The sequence below is a fragment of the Dinoponera quadriceps genome, unplaced genomic scaffold, assembly GCF_001313825.1.
Source record: "Dinoponera quadriceps isolate SergipeBrazil2010 unplaced genomic scaffold, ASM131382v1 scaffold1750, whole genome shotgun sequence".
NCBI lineage: Eukaryota > Metazoa > Arthropoda > Insecta > Hymenoptera > Formicidae > Dinoponera > Dinoponera quadriceps.
Genome location: NW_014556445.1, coordinates 1,382,080 through 1,398,878, shown reverse-complemented (window position 1 = coordinate 1,398,878; position 16,799 = coordinate 1,382,080). Strand labels below are relative to the sequence as shown.

The 16,799-nt window shown below is 40.7% G+C and overlaps 4 protein-coding genes across 4 annotated transcripts in view; 3 read left to right on the top strand and 1 right to left on the bottom strand.

Annotated features, from left to right (window-relative positions):
• The window catches only part of LOC106747421 (chaoptin-like), a 4,299-nt gene extending 3,363 nt beyond the window's left edge, over positions 1-936 (bottom strand). The window contains exon 1 of the mRNA XM_014624918.1: positions 757-936. Within this exon, the coding sequence (XP_014480404.1) occupies positions 757-936 (180 nt within the window). The remainder of the gene's footprint in view (positions 1-756) is intronic.
• Positions 937-2,190: 1,254 nt separating this feature from the next.
• On the top strand, positions 2,191-8,685 carry LOC106747489 (transcription elongation factor SPT5-like). Its single transcript, XM_014625056.1, has 12 exons — positions 2,191-2,399; positions 2,486-2,606; positions 3,064-3,152; positions 3,230-3,482; positions 3,598-3,830; positions 3,921-4,419; positions 4,513-4,858; positions 4,954-5,540; positions 5,753-6,108; positions 6,266-6,667; positions 7,162-7,328; positions 7,470-8,685. Exons 1-12 carry the CDS (start codon positions 2,384-2,386, stop codon positions 7,710-7,712), a joined length of 3,312 nt encoding a protein of 1,103 aa, XP_014480542.1. The 5' UTR covers positions 2,191-2,383; the 3' UTR covers positions 7,713-8,685.
• Positions 8,686-10,416: 1,731 nt separating this feature from the next.
• On the top strand, positions 10,417-13,755 carry LOC106747420. Its single transcript, XM_014624917.1, has 8 exons — positions 10,417-10,753; positions 10,980-11,075; positions 11,410-11,485; positions 11,557-11,728; positions 12,136-12,217; positions 12,685-12,804; positions 13,164-13,323; positions 13,491-13,755. The coding sequence occupies exons 1-8, from the start codon at positions 10,417-10,419 to the stop codon at positions 13,753-13,755; spliced, it is 1,308 nt and encodes a 435-aa protein (XP_014480403.1).
• A 1,345-nt stretch (positions 13,756-15,100) lies between these two features.
• The window catches only part of LOC106747455 (tyrosine-protein kinase transmembrane receptor Ror), a 254,793-nt gene continuing 253,094 nt past the window's right edge, over positions 15,101-16,799 (top strand). Inside the window, exon 1 of the mRNA XM_014624983.1 lies at positions 15,101-15,940. Coding sequence (XP_014480469.1) covers positions 15,871-15,940 — 70 coding nt within the window. The 5' untranslated portion in view covers positions 15,101-15,870. The remainder of the gene's footprint in view (positions 15,941-16,799) is intronic.

The following is a 16,799-nucleotide window of genomic DNA, read 5'->3' as shown; positions in this document are numbered from 1 at the left end:
CACGGCGGCCGACCGACCATCCGTCGGCCGCAAAACGGCGCTCAGCGCCAATAAACAATCTCACGCGCGGCGCGCATATCCGCCGCGCGCACATGTCGGCAACAACAATTGTTGTTGCCAAACACACACGTGGCGGAAAAACCGTACCGAGCGCGGTATAAAAGACCGCTCCGCCGCGATATCGACACCTGACTCCACCGAAGTCAGCCGGGATCGAAAGATCGAAGCTGCTCCGGATCCGATCCCCAGGTCGAGGGACAGCGACGGTGCGCACGCTGTCACCGCTGACGCCGCGAGCATCACCCAGCGGCCGCTCTATTTAGATTCCGCGAATACCGATACGCCGAAACACCGGCTAAGCCGTCGATACCACGTCACGACATAAACACGGGATTCCGTCGCCGATGCTGTCACCGCAATGTTTACCAACGATAAAAGACAGGATTAAAGCACGCCGCTAAGATCAAATTGTAAAGACAACGTGGGATAATTGAATAAAACGGCTGTTATCTGAATACTCACTCACTCACTCGCTCGTCCATCCACACTCATACGCACACGCACACAGAACAAGAACGCCTGGACGACCGGCGAGTTACGCCAGGGCCACCGACACCGGACGACCACCCCACCGGCCGGGGTAGAGCGAATGTCCACCGACCGGCGGGGCACGGGTCACAGTCTCTCAATTTACTTAATACTAGATATAACACTCGGACATTGTAAGCGGATTGTTGATTAACATCACACCTGCACTTCCATTTCCTTGGATGTGTCATCGTCGTTTGTATCAATCGTGGATTGATTGTCGATTAATTTATCCGCATCATTCTCCGCATTGCTTATGCACCCGTGAATCGATAAGAATTTTTCAACTTGCGGTTCCGCAGAAAATCCATAATATTGGGCGAGAAGGTCCTTCGTGAGATCTGACATGTTAAAGCCAAATGATGAATCTTGCTCGAGCGTACTCGAGAAATACGAACGATATTCGACACAACCGCAATCCCGTTGTTTACTCGTCACCTAGGTGATGTTTCAAGTCTCCCTCATTAAGTCCCAACCTTCTAGCTATCAAAATCTAAAATTATAAATCTAAAATTGCGTTGTATTTACTAGAAGTTCATTTTGAAGAAATATACTTGTGTCTTAGTCCTTAATTTTACAGAAACATCTAATTAACTCGGTCTTTTAATGACGTATATTGATAAAAACGACCTAATCTTTTTAAGTGAAATATTAGCAGAACCGTATCGTGACGTATTAACAATGGGAATGACAAGATCAAAATATTGTTATTTTAAACTTTATGTTTTAATAAGAGGATCAACAGAAGCGTTATATTTAAATACTTCAAAATGAGAGATTTCAAACTGGAAAATACTCAAACTAATTTCATTATTGTCATTCTTGTCCAAATTACATTCTGTTAAATTCTTTCTATTTCTCATGATCAATAAAAGTGAATTTTTAATTTTTTAAATAAGCAAAATTCAACGAACTTCGGGAAAAATTAACGGTAATAAAGTGATTCAAAAGCAGTTTATAGTTCGAAGTCTATAGTTTTTAGATATATATTTAAAATATAAAGTTAATTTCCCGAATATTATTATATCTAATTATATATTATTAATTATTATGAAAATTATATAAGCTAGGATATCTTGACAAGTACAAATTAAAATTTTTTATAGGAAGTGAATCCATTAAATTGGCGATCGTCTGACTTACTGCCTTACGTTGGTAATGCAGCGTGTTACTCACTGCGAAAAATCGTGGACATTGACATTGTAGTTTATGTTTATGAACATAGAGGCGCTTTGCATGTGAGGATCAAGTATAATGGCTTCTGCTCACGAGACGCGCTTGTTGCGCGACGGAATTTCGCGTGGCAGCCAATAAACTTCTAGTTCTTACCGAGAAACGGCATGTTGATTGGCTACCGCGCGAATTTCCGTCACGCGGCAAGTGTTGCCGCGTCCTGTGGACAGAAGCCATAAGCCTTAAGAAATTGACTAATCACAGTTAATTACTCTCATCACATTCAACCGTGAATGGTGAATTTCTTAAGGTTTAAAGTTTAAGCACCTATTGTAGACCAGGACGAAACAGCCAATCAAATCGCTCTAAGCTTTTACGTTACAGATGTTCTATTTTCTTTCCATGAGATCACAAATCATAGTCTAGTAGAGATAAAAATGTTCGGTTAGCTACACTTAAGTGCATTAAGTCTTGCAGTCTCGAGAGGATAGCCGAGTATTTCGGGTGTGTTTTCTGCGTATGCTGACTGAGACCTTTATTTGTCGTTGAGAGAGAGAGAGACTTGATGCGTTAGTGCTTCCAAAACCTGACAGTTCAAAACCCGACAGTCAACGACGTTGAAATGTCGGATTCAGAAGGTGACATTTGCGACATTTCGTAAATAAAAATAGCATTTATGGTAGCATGTAATATATGGAATTATATCATATGATAAAATTTGTAGCGGTTAGTGACGCGGGAAGTCCCGTGGGAAGATCGCGGAGTATCTCCCGTAGCAGAAGCCGTTCCAGCTCACGATCCAGGAGTCCATCCAGATCTCGTTCACGTTCCCGATCGCCGTCTGGGTAAATTGACATTTCTAACCTAACTGTATCATTTTATTCTTATAACATCTGGATCTGGATACTTTCTCTAAATTTCATATGTTAACTATAAGTTCCTTTTGTTTCTTTAATTAAACCTGCTGTGTGTTGAATATTTTGCCCTTCTGTGATTTAAATAGCGGTTTTTAACCTTTTGCTGAATACTGTTAATTAGTTATTGGCCTGTTCTTTTTAGCTAAACTAACTATACTAGTACACTTTCTCGGGAGCAGTACAGCTAGTTCAGCTAAAACAAACAGACCATACATTCTTTGTTGAGTTAGTTCGGTTGCACATCTATTGCATAAGTTACTCAGCCTATGCAAAGGCTGATATTCCTTGTGCAAGATTAAACTGTATCCAATACTAAATGCTTTTTTAGAAGTACCTATATGCATATTTCTCTGAATGAAAACAGCAATGATAATTTTATATATAGCTCTGAAGACGGAGACGCTAAGATAGATGAGGCAGAGGAAGTCAGATCGGATGACGAGGAAGCTGTAGAACCAGAGGAGGAACCTGAGGGTACAAATTGGAAAGCTTTTCAGTTTTTAACATATTCTAAAAAAATTTGATTCTACAGTAGATTTTCATGATTACAGGAGAAGATTTGGATAATAGCAGTGAATATGATGAAGAAGAAGATGAGGACGAAGACATGCCGAAAAAGAAGAAGAAAAAAGACAGATTTGGTGGCTTTATCATTGATGAGGCTGAAGTAGATGACGAGGTGGAAGATGATGATGAATGGGAGGAAGGTGCCCAAGAAATTGGTATCGTTGGAAATGAAGTGGACGAATTAGGACCAACTGCCCGTGAGATTGAAGGACGACGTAGAGGTACGAATCTCTGGGAGTAAGTATGAGGATTCTATAAATATAACATTAAATTCTTAACTTTGCATATTACTTTTGTCTTAATATGAGCAATTGTGTCTCTTATTTTTCTCAAGAAACACATTTTTTCTCAGTTCGCAGAAAGAGGACGAAATCGGGGAATATTTTCGAAAAAAATATGCTGATGAATCACTTGCCGCTCATCGCTTTGGCGATGGTGGTGAAGAGATGAGTGACGAAATCACCCAGCAAACTCTATTGCCTGGCGTGAAAGATCCAAACTTGTGGATGGTGAAATGTCGTATAGGAGAAGAAAAATCTACTGTGCTCCTATTGATGCGAAAGTTTATTACATACCAATTTTCGGGTAAGATGTATATTTCGAGGAAGCATCAACTTGTATTTGTCAAATTATATTCTACTCATCTGCAATGATTCTTGTGTTTTAAAATTTCAGGAGAACCTCTGCAAATCAAATCTATCGTGGCACCCGAAGGTGTTAAAGGATACATTTATATAGAGGCTTTCAAACAAGCACATATAAAAGCCGCTATTGAGAGCGTTGGAAGTCTGAGAATGGGTATATGGAAGCAGCAAATGGTGCCGATCAAAGAGATGACGGATGTGTTACGCGTTGTCAAAGAGCAGACCGGCCTGAAAGCCAAACAGTGGGTTCGTTTGAAGCGGGGCATTTACAAAGACGACATAGCTCAAGTGGATTATGTTGACTTAGCGCAAAATCAGGTGCATCTGAAATTATTGCCGAGAATCGACTATACTCGACCGCGTGGTGCCTTAAGAACAGCGCAAAGCGAATCTGAAGCTCTGAAACGCAAGAAGAAGAGACGACCACCGGCGAAGCCGTTCGATCCTGAGGCAATCCGCGCCATTGGTGGAGAAGTGACCAGCGACGGAGATTTCCTTATATTCGAAGGAAACAGATACAGTCGTAAAGGGTTAGTTTCTTATCATATCTCTTGGAAACACGTCGAAACACGTGTAAGATCTTGGTCTAATTTCCTATATTAACCATACTTCCTTTCATACAGATTTCTTTATAAAAATTTCACCACAAGTGCTATTATCGCGGAAGGTGTGAAGCCTACACTCTCCGAATTAGAGAGATTCGAAGAAGCGCCGGAAGGCGTTGAAATAGATTTAAGCGGAACGCCAGGAACTGGGGTTTCCGGGAAGGAAGATCAAATCACTCACTCCTTCAGCAACGGAGATAACGTAGAAGTATGTGAGGGTGAATTGATCAATCTACAAGGAAAAATTGTCTCTATAGATGGAAATATGATAATGGTCATGCCGAAACACGAAGAACTCAGAGAAGCTTTGGAATTCCAAGCTTCTGAGTTGCGAAAATACTTCACGATGGGCGATCATGTTAAGGTAAATTATTGAGTGATTAAGTAAGAGTTCGCGCGATCTTGAGATATACATATTCATAAGGATCGCCTAACATTACTATTCTAATTAATCGGCAGGTTGTTGCAGGGAGGTACGAGGGTGACACCGGTTTAATAGTCAGGGTAGAACAAAATAGAGTGGTTTTATTCTCTGACTTGTCGATGCACGAGCTGGAGGTTCTCCCTAGGGACCTACAACTGTGTTCGGACATGGCAACGGGCGTCGACAGTTTAGGTCAGTTCCAATGGGGTGATTTGGTGCAACTTGACGCGCAAACGGTCGGCGTTATTGTTCGGTTGGAACGCGAGAATTTCCATGTGCTCTCCATGCATGGAAAAGTGGTCGAAGCGAGGCCGCAAGGTCTCACGAAGCGTCGAGAGAACAGGAACGCGGTTGCTCTGGACTCGCAACAAAATACCATACAAAAGAAAGATATCGTTAAAGTTGTGGACGGGCCACATGCGGGTCGAGGTGGAGAAATTAAACATTTGTACAGGAGCTTCGCTTTCTTGCATTCACGAATGTTCGTCGACAATGGTGGCATTTTCGTATGCAAAACCAGACATCTTCAGTTATCTGGTGGGACCAAAACGAACGCGACAACTATGTCGGTAGTCGCTGGATTTATGTCGCCTAGAATTGCTTCTCCGATGCATCCCAGCGGGTTAGTGCCTTTTATTATCTATTCGTTGTGTCGTTTGATGATCCTCTGCTCAATCTCTTAAAATAGATATGTAAAGATAATTTAAATTATTAATTTTTATTGTGGCAGTGACATTACTTTTTGATCTTAATATAATTCGTCGACTTCTCAATCTCAAATCTATCACTATTTTTTTATTATTTATTTTTATTTATTTATTATAATAATTATAGGGGAGGCTTCGGTAGAGGGGGTGGAAGTGGAAGAGGCAGAGGTCGCGGTGGCGGTGCGAGACGCGACAGAGAAATAATCGGGACCACTATCAAGATAACGGGCGGGCCTTACAAGGGCAATGTCGGTATCGTGAAAGACGCGACGGAGACCACGGCGCGAGTAGAACTGCATTCCACATGCCAGACGATTTCCGTGGACCGATCTCATATTGCGAATGTCGGTGTACCGACGAAGGATGGTGGATTCAGCAGTTACAACAGAACTCCGGCGTACGTAGCGGGTGGACAAACGCCGATGTATGCCAGAGATGGATCCAAGACGCCTATGCATGGCTCTCAAACACCTATGTATGAAAGTGAGTAGTTCTACGAATTATATATTCCAGATTACAGGTTCATCCGTGGTCAGAGAGAATGCAAACGTAAAGCATCGTCTATATATCTTCTCACTTCTCCTCTATCTCTGAAATAACAGTCTTTAATGTACGGGTTTTGTCTTTTCTAATGTTATAGATGGCTCTCGTACTCCTCATTACGGTTCAATGACGCCGTCTCACGATGGTTCGCGAACACCCGGCCAATCAGGAGCCTGGGACCCGGCTGTCACAAATACGCCCGCCAGAACGAACGATTTCGATGGCTACAGTATGGAAGAGGGTGGGTCCCCCAGCTATGGGCCCGGATATCCTGCTACCGGAGGTCCGTTCACTCCGCAGACCCCGGGCACCATGTACGGTTCGGAACAAAGCTTTAGCTCGTATCAACCAAGCCCTAGTCCTGCTGGAAGTGCCACTGCAAGTCCAAGTCCTACGGGTTATGTCGCCACTCCGTCCCCAAGTGGAACTGGGTATACCACGAGCCCACAAGGAGCATTTGCGACTCCGTCTCCCATGGGCTATAGCCCCATGACACCTGGTAATTATTTGTTAATTGAAGTAAATGAAAAGATATTTACACGTGTCATCTTTTTCACAATGAGAAGTATATTATATAAAAAGAATATTACATAAAAAAGTTACCGTGCAAATATTTCTTTTATCTACTGTACGTTGATCAGTATTTATTCATTTAAATATCATAATACAATCCTGATCTTAACGGAAGAGGGGACATTTTCGTGAATTTCCATGTAACAGTAACTTTTAGTAAATTTATCGCAGCATCAATGTAATAAATATTGTAATCGTTATATAATGTGAACTTAATGATTAATTTATAGCGCAAAAAAATAATTGTCTATAAAATTAATTTAAAAAATTATACATAAATTTCCACATTAATCAATTGTCGTTGTGACAATTTCGTAAATCTATATAGAAGGTTTCAGAAACAGATGCAAATTCAATGGGTCGAAGTTAATTCTTTGTTTCTACATACAACATGGTTACGAGTTTTAATTTTAATTACAGGGAGCCCGTACAATCCACAAACGCCTGGCGCAGGATTGGATACAGGTATTGGTTCTGGTGTCGTAGGCGGCTCCGAATGGCATACAACGGATATTGAAGTACGCATTCGCAACTCCCAAGATGATCCTGCGCTTGCTGGTCAACAGGCAATTATTCGTGGAATTTCGGTAAATTGCCTTCTTAATACAATAGCTTTTATCAATGAGATATCCAACTTTTTTTAATTATAGCGATGTCTATATTTACATGTATATATACGCATTTTGATAAACTTACCGATTTCTGATAATGAACTATTTTACTCGCAGGGCGGCATGTGCACCATTTACTTACCTACCGAGGACAGAGTCGTGAATTTAGGCTGTGATCAACTGGAACCTGTGGTGCCGTCACGCGGTGATCGAGTGAAAGTAATTCTAGGCGAGGACCGAGAAGCCGTCGGCACTTTACTCTCGATCGACAATCAAGAAGGAGTTGTTAAGCTCAATACGGAAGAGATAAAATTTTTACAGCTACGATTTTTGTGTAAAATGAAAGCTGCTAACACGTAACTTTCTCAATACTTTTTACACACACACACACACACATATAAACTATGTACCTAAAATTATTATTATTATTATTTTATATAAACAAAAGCATCTAAGGAAGGAATATTTACGATATGATGATACCGAACAAAAAGGATATGTTATGTTCTTGTTGAAACTTTACAATGTTTACTTTCTGAGTGACTAGATCATATTGCAAGCAAAAAACTATTAAAACTTTCAATTATGGTCTATATATCTTTTAAATAAAGTTCCTGGTCTCGCTGCAACTTGTCTTTGTTCGATGACGTCAGAAGCGAGAAGACGTATGTCAAAAATTCTTGCGTTATTCGTTCAAATAAAAAATATAGCCACAAAATGATGATTGATTTAGTATACTTGTAAAATTGTTCGAACACTTTTACTCTAACGTTGCAACATTACTCGCGAGCGGATGAGTCGCGCAGTATGGCCGATGACGTATCCCGCGACTCCCAGAAGCAACCGTTTTCGTCTGAATGGTGGGCAACCGGGCTGGCAATCGCGCCGATAGGCGCTCCTGTGTTACAGATCACGTGGATGTAGCCTCCATCGAATCTTCAACATTATTATTTGTACGACATGTCTAAGGAAGTACTAACTTTTGGAGGAATAAGCAAAACGCGGAAAATTTATGTAAATTACTACTACAGTGACGTACAAATCGATGGATATACAAATTGTATTCTTTAACATTCAGTGTTCACGTATTCATTATGTATGTTTTAATTTTGTACGATGTAAATAAACGTAATACATTATTTGGTGCGTTCACATCAGCTGAGTGACAACGGATACTGGCAGTTTTTGTATTTATACATTCTGAATGAACGATAACAGTCATAGTATCTGCAAATTGACACTGAATATTTTAGACAGTATAAACTTATGTTATATGAATAAAAGTATTATACAAAAGATGTGTTCGTCTTTTGACATTAATTGAAATAAATAATCGTTGTCAAATTGTATATAAATATTTAAGAAACATGTTTAATTTATCTCTAGAAAATGTATATTGTACATAAAATGTTATAAAATATTATAAATAATTTAATGCAAGTTTCCCCCATATTATAACGTCATATGCATATATTTGTAATATAATGCATATTTTCAATACATAAATTTTGTAAACTAAATAGCATTACATCGTAAGGTACCTTGTTACATAATGTAGAAGAAAATAATATTATAATGTAAAAGATATTAAGAATATGTATACTTATAAGTAAACTTGTAAATAACAAGATGTATTTTAATATCATATATTTTATTTAATGGATTTTCCTTGAGTTTTTATGAGCGGAAAATCGAAATTTTTTAATTTTTTAAATAATTTCAGCATAAAAAACGATAAGAAGCTATATCTGAAGTTATCGTTTTATTACCTCGAAATAATGCGAATGACAGAAGCGTGATACTCAAGAGATAGAGTAACGTGTGCGAGTCGTTGAGAGGCTTGCCAAAAATGTTTAAGAAATCCGTGAGAAGAAAATCACACGATTAACCACTTGAGACTCTCGTTTCGGAGTATGAACATATGTTCTTTATGGTTCCTCTTGGTACTTGTAGGCTGCATCTTCAGTAAAAGGTACTTGGATTACTGTATACGCTAAGAGCACATACATCGTTTAATCGGCGGTTAAATGTTTTCATGATCGTTCAATCGCACGATATCAATCCAATAACCGGATAAGTGATCATTTCTGTTTTAAATTATAAAAGATGGATCTAACAAAATATACAGTTTAGATGAACTTAACATATTAAACGCAATCTTTTCTCGCCGGTTCATGTTTTCGATATAATTGTGTTTCGTTACAGGATAACCAGTGCTAAATCTCCTAAACGTGATCAGAATGTCGGTACCGTTTTATTTGAGAGAAATGATTATGGAAAGCAATGCTGGACTAGCGAGGAATTTGCCATTCTTAGCAGCCGAAGGATATTCCAAGATATTTTGCCCGAGGTAAATCCAATTACCTTCCGACAATCCTGCGTCTGCGCGAACTGTACTACGAGAGTCGAAGTCGCGGAATCCTATTTGTATGAAACAAAAATCGCGAAAATTAAACTTCTCTTACTAGTACGCGTTCTTCAAGCCTAGTTTTAAATCAAATTTTATACTGACAAGCATGCAAAAGAACAATAACTTCACAATGCAATAATTTTTACTTCTTTTTGCTGGGGGCTCGTGTGATTTGATTCGCTTCCGTTCTCGGCTCTTCACTTTCCCACAAGGAAAAACTAATATTTGGATTTTTCAATGGTATTAAATAAAAATGATGGTCCAGATATATATAATATATATATTATATTATATATATCTGGACCATCATTTTAATATTATATAGATTATATACCCAATAATAGTGTGAAATAATATCCTATTATATATAAGATGCATATAATAATTATTAAATAATGTCAGTTCTATTTAATTAATTATACGAATAAATATAACATACATAATTGTATACATAAGTACATAATGTTGGTCTTTCCTATACATACACACACACACACACACACACACATACAACAAACAAACAAACTCACAAACACACATGTAGGCAATAACGGAAGCAAATATTGAAGGATTTGCAAAGAGGACTTTCTAAGATTTTCCCTCCGTCAGGTGAAAGTTATCGATCCGCAAAACGATCAGTACATAGCGCACCTCATGGACTATTTTCACACATGTCTCGAGAACGTGCGGAGGCTGTCCGTGGGCAAAACGAAGCATCTGATGCTGAAAGCTCTGGCTGACACACTGGGCGGTTACTTGCGGGTCTACATCCTGCCTCTCACGAGACATTCCTATTACGCGGGGAATATCAAATATCGCAACGCGAAGATGCTGTTCGAGCTCTTCGACGAGCTGAAGACCTTCTTGCGAACGAACGGTGCCGGCTGGTCGAAACCCAGCCAAGACGTTCGGAACGTCCAAATTCCGCCCATCACTATCACGCCGCCGAAAACTTCGCTCGCCTGTAACGGACTCATCACATATTCGGCGCGTAAGTTGATTCGTCGCGATCTAAAGGAATCTTCAAGAATAAATATACGTTTTCTCAAAGATCTTGTCATTAAAATCGTTGCTTTTATCAAAACGATTATCGCGAACAACGATATCGATGTAACGAAGATCTTCACAATATTTGGGATAATGAAATAATTTGTTGATTTTATTAGTTAAATAAGGCTTTTATACAATTGTGCTTGTATATCTCATGTGTTTTACAGCTTTTGAACGCCATAGCGGGGATTACCGAAGCTTCACGTTCAAGAAAAAGAAACGTTCTACAGTGAAACGGGGAAACGCGAAACGCGCGATTAATGGTGAGAATCGAGGAATGTATTTAAGCTTCTTCATTCGACGCTGGTATATTATTGTAATACTCCTCGTGTTTAATGCTTTTCGAGTCAAGTTTGTACTTTACATTTTCCGCGATATCATAATGTTGGATACTTCTATTCCGCACGACGAGATAATTATAGTTACCGTGAAATTTGCGAGATGTTATTTGTAATTAAAAAAAAGACGAGCAGTCATATATAATTTTTTAATTTTATTTTGATTTTTTACACCGCAGATCAATTTTGACTATTATCAGCTCTTTGCTTTTTGAGAATTATGAGACTCGTGACGATGTAAACTATTTATCTTGATAAGGATACAATAAGGAAACCGCGGCGGATGAGATCATAATACCACTCCCGTTCCTCGATAACGAAGTGGAGCCCAACAGGTAGTTACCAAGTAGCGATTCGTAAGAACGTCCCGGCGATCGAGTAGTCTCAACGTATATTTTTGACGCAGCATCGCCCTGCCCTTCAAAACAGACAGCTTGCAGTCATTGTACACGGAGAAGTCGGCTTTCGCGCTCGTCAAATATTACATTGTCAGCGCGAAGTGCATCGCCTTGCGATCGAACACGAGAACGCAGTCGCAGACGTTCAACAAGGACTTTCACAGCTGGTTGCGACAATCCGTACGTTGTGAGTTGCTGCGGCTGAAAAAACGTAGCAAAACTCAAAATGCGTATAATTGCAGAGCGACGAATCGTGTAACTGACAAATAAATCGAAATTAATCGTTCCGTGCAACAAGAAAAAAAAAACTCAGGAATAATGGAGAGAGAAAAAATGAAAATTTTATACGTTACACTAAAGCGAAAAATAAAAAATAAACACACACGTCCTATTGTAGATATATTAGCAAAGGTAAAATGTGACAAAAACCACTGATTTTATTTTATTTTATTTATATTTTCTGTAAAATGGTTTTTTGATTACTTTTTGACGATTTTTCCGCTTTCCGATTGTCGGCACGTTTGTTTGGTTGATTCCGTAATGAATTCCGAGCGAAATAATACATGAAAGCATCGTTTGCATTGCAGGTACTTCGACACCTGGACGACGAGAAGTGGTATCCGGCATTCGGGGGTGTTCTGAGAGTAATGGCTACCTTGCGGGAATCGAGTAATATTTCATGATAGTCTCGCTGCCTGTAATTCGTCGTGTTTGAAAATTAACGGGACGGGATATACTATTCCGTTTAAGCGTCCACATAACTAAGAAACTGCAGCAGCTTTTGAAATATTTCTCTGACTGCGCGCGAGGTTCACGTGTGATCTCATCGCGTGCTTTCGAGGCGAATGAAATATAAATATCCATTAACCCTCTCTCTCTTTGATGCGCGCTTAAATATGCCTCTCATAATATTTTTATATGTGCAATTTTAGGAAATTTTACTTTATTTTATAATCACGAAATTATGCCGGATGAGAAATACGATGACCTCAGTTTCGTCTGATAAAGTAAATGTCGAAGTGCGCAGCTGAGAATATCTGTTAATTACGAATCACGAAATAAAAGAATACATATTCAATATCACATGATCTCAAATGCAGATCATTTTGTATCTTAATATGTCATCTTTGGGTCAGGTGAAGATATGACGAAGAGCAAGACAAGCGGGGCTTATCAAATGATGCCGAAAGTAACCACAGGACGTAAGAGTCACACGGATGAGAACCTGTCGTCACTTTACAAAGGAAAAGGAGAAAGTAGGTTGCTTCCTCGTAAGATAACATGCGATTTTCGCACACGTGCATGATTCATTTTTACCGGCCAAGGCATATTCACTACTTCAACTCGTATCGATTAAGATAGTTGCATCGTAGAGCATCGGATTTTCAGTGGCGATATCAAGAGGCCTCTATATAAGTTGATTATTTACTGAAAAGAATACTTTCCTATAATTTTATGTAACTATCTTTTCAGTTACGAATATCTCGGCTTTCGAATGGCCAATCGTTTTCTAATTGCGTCAATAATTAGGTCGTATTTAAGTATATATATATAATGCAAGTTTCAACGAATTCTTAAAAAAACTTATTTCATGTTACAACTACTTGAAATTCAGACGATGACAGCACGAAGACGCTCGGAACCACGGAGATCGTGATCATAGCAGTGGTGTCCGCATTGGCATTATGGTTGCTGGTGGGTTTGTGCTTGGTGTGCTATAGATTCCTCAGCAAGGACCCAGAAAAATGTTCACCCTGTGAATCGAAAACCGCTCCGTGAGTGTAACGTTCGCTCACATCTTTTCTCTTTTAAGCTTAATACGCCGTTCATTTTCAAATCGCGTCGCAGCAACTCGCAATCGAAGTCTCGCAATTTCTCTCTGTGATTCTCCGTCTCTCTTCTCTCTCTCTTTCTCTATCTTTCAATCCGCGTGGCGATTTAGGTTTGCGCTTCTGTACAAAAATACGGACTATTGTGAACCGGATACGTGCCCTTCGAGATCGTCGCGAACGGGTGTAGTTGAAAAATTGAAGGAATGGTGGAGAAGCAGGTTTGGTCGATGTCCAGGAGGATGTCAGAAGCACGAGGATGAGGAACGTTGCTTAGCCGCGATCAATTACTGCAGCAGGGACACCGTCGGCAACAGCAGCAGGATTTACCCGTGGACGTATATTTGGTTTCCCGTCTCTATTTTGTCCGCTTCGTGAAATAATTTTGCCTTTCCCTATTGACGTATGTGCATTCGATTGAGCGGTCTCGCAAACACGATGATTAACGAGGATGCGTCGCTTAATTCTGAACACGTTTCTCTAACGATCAATTACCTGATTAACAGGAAGAAGAAATATACTAAATCCACCTCCGCGTTTCCAACAGGATCGTTCAGAAGTCGCACGTCTTCTAAAGTGAGTTACTGTAACATTATTCTTACTTATTCATGCAAACAAAATTAATGAAGACAATCCTGTACCATCGGTATATTTCTCGAACTGTGGCTTCATAGTCCTGCAGTTTCGAACAGTTAATCCTAGCAAACACCAATTAACAGTAACATAACAATGTTACAATTTCCCACTCAACAATGTAAATACAGTATAATGCGTGTGTCATGTAACAGTTGCATTGCTGAGTGGGAAATTATAACATTGATATTACGTTACTGTTAGTTGATGTTTGCTGGGTAGAATCTAAATTAAGCGATTTATTTTAATTTAATTTATCACATAACATTTGGTTTATAATCATGTATTTTATTCGCAGCATAATAGCATTCGTTAGCTGTCTTCCGAAGGAAGATCGCCTACGTATCTCCATAATCCAGCCAAGCCGAGAGACAATAATTCTCAACCAAAAAATAACTTGAAAGAACATATAAAGGTATGCTTGTTTTTAAGAGAGATTTGTAAACTTAGCATATACCTGGATTAAAAAAAAAAGAATAAAAGTTAGCAAACATAGGAAACACTTCTAGCGCCAATAGTTTGAGAAATTGTGTGAGTGGAGGAGAATCCGCGGAGATTTCGATAACTCCCTGACTTTGACTAATGACGCAAAAATAGTTTCCACTTCCAGGGCTGAAAACAATCATTCAACTGTAACATCAAAGTTCCCGGGAACCAGCCGCTCGCGGGGAGGAAGAAACCGCGAAGACTGTTTTACTTCGCGCCCGGTACTGTCGGGCCATTAATTTAATTTCATACCAGTCAGCCGGCCGGCCGCCGAAAGCGCATCTCGCGCTTCGATCGCGCTCCGTGCGCACTCGGAGTGTTCGCGCTGCGCGGCTTCTTCCTTGCCGTCGCGGGCGGCAAACTGCAAGTTGCGGTCTGCAACTTGTTGCAAGCTGGACGAGGACGAGCGGCACGAGACGCCGGCAGGAAAAGAGGAAGAAGAGGGCGAACGGGGTCGGATCGGCTGAAGCGACGGCGCGCAGCGCCATCTTGGCGCTCGGTCGAGTTGGCGCGCGCGCGCGCGTCTCTCTCAGGAGGCGCGGAGTCGCGCGAAGGACGCGACCGGCCGGCAGTGTCGCGCGACAACTCGAGTGATGCGTTACGTTTCTCCGTCTGGCGGACGTGCGCGAGAGTGACACGACGAGCGTTCGGCTGGCGAGACGCGTCGATCGCTGCCACAGGCGGGAGAGAAAGAGAGCGCTTTTGATCGGACGACCTCCAAGGAGTCATCGTTGGTGGACGCTTCGAAAATTCGCTCGTCTTGCTCGCGCGTCCCCGGCACGGCCGGTGGGTGACAGCGGACTGTCACGGTGACAGTTGTTGACGCGCGATGTGGCGTCCCACGTGCGCGATGCCGAGCGTGAATTTCGCGCGAGATCAGCCGGCGGACGACGTTTGAACGGCCGTGGTGGCACGAGAAGCACGAGAAGATTCCGTCTCGCGACGCACGAAACGGTCATGTGAGCGCTATTTATGCGTGACAATCGCGGTAATATCTCGTTGTCCGGGGCGATACGCGCGAGCCGGAGCGGTACGATCGTGACAAGGACAGAATCGAAGCGGGAGAATCGAAGACGGTTCTGGACGCGGCTTGTTTTGCCGAGATAACGACGAGACGAGCGGACACGCGGATGACGACGGACAGCTCGCTTCGAGTCGCCGATTCGCGCGCGCATGCTCCATTTTGAAGTTTCGATAATCGTAAGCGTAGCGCCGCACCGAACTTCAGTTCATTCGCGTCGGGCGGTCGGTTTGCCATTTATTGGGCCTTTCTTGAATATGCGCGCCGCAGCGGGATCAACGCGTTTTCTCGTGTTCGCGCGCGTCCATCGCAATTGACTCTTGTGCATTCTTGTGTCTGCGTCGCGGGGCATCATGGCACGAAGAAACCACGGCCTGCTGTGCACGTTGTTCTTCCTCCTGCTCTTCGCGGACGTGTTAAAAGGTAGGATCCTAACTTGGCATTTTCGCGCTCGACGGGAAACGCCGGTCGAGGTTAGGTTAGGTTAGGAGAGTTAATTAAGCTTGCTGTGGTAGAAAATCGCATGACAATGGGGTGTTCAGAAGATCCAACGGTTGCGCAACCGTTGAGTGATCTCGTCACTTTTGATTCAGGTATTTTCTTAGAATTGTGGTATATCAAAGGAATATTCCAACGACAGTGAGCGCTCACTCAACCGTTGCGTTTTCTGAACGTCGTTAATGAAATTTTGTAACTTCGAACACGTTTCGTAACGTAAGTTGATTTCTCTATGATAGCTTGAGTTATAATTGTCCAATTAACCCTTCGACCGCACACTTCTGAGAAGTCGCTCATACCGCAAAGAGGATCATATTGATCCTGTGCGATTCTCTAAATTTCATATCTGAAAAAAAAAAACTAAAAGAAAAGAGGTTGATAAAATTCTAGAGTAAAGTGTGACTCTTCAACCTTAACGTTTAATCATACATTTATAGAAAATTAAATTTCAAGTTATTGAGAACAATTCAAATTTGGACAATCTCGCGAATGATGGTGTTTTACTTAAAGAAATCGTAATTTCTTTATTCTTTATTATTTTGATGTGCAATTGGGTGATGAAGTTGGAAGATAGTCGTAACAAAAATAAAATCTGACTTTAGTGCGTGTTCGAAAAACATATTTTTTTAGACTACTGAAAAGTGGATATTTAAAAATGTCGAAAACATGTGTTTTTATGGAAAGAAATATTTTTATTGTGAAAATATCAAAAATAGTTTCTGTTTTATTTGCAAAATAGTAACACGCATCGTTTAAAAAAATAATAAATGATTTAAGATCACTT

Bases quoted from the DNA above. Each gene is read 5' to 3' on its own strand.
- LOC106747489 (XM_014625056.1), top strand. The intron at 2,607-3,063 runs GTAAATTGACAT...TTTTATATATAG, and splicing joins CGTTCCCGATCGCCGTCTGG to CTCTGAAGACGGAGACGCTA. The intron at 3,483-3,597 runs GTAAGTATGAGG...ATTTTTTCTCAG, and splicing joins AGAGGTACGAATCTCTGGGA to TTCGCAGAAAGAGGACGAAA.
- LOC106747420 (XM_014624917.1), top strand. From the start codon at position 10,417: ATGGACTATTTTCACACATGTCTCGAGAACGTGCGGAGGCTGTCCGTG. The intron at 10,754-10,979 runs GTAAGTTGATTC...TGTGTTTTACAG, and splicing joins ACTCATCACATATTCGGCGC to CTTTTGAACGCCATAGCGGG. The intron at 11,729-12,135 runs GTACGTTGTGAG...TTTGCATTGCAG, and splicing joins ACAGCTGGTTGCGACAATCC to GTACTTCGACACCTGGACGA.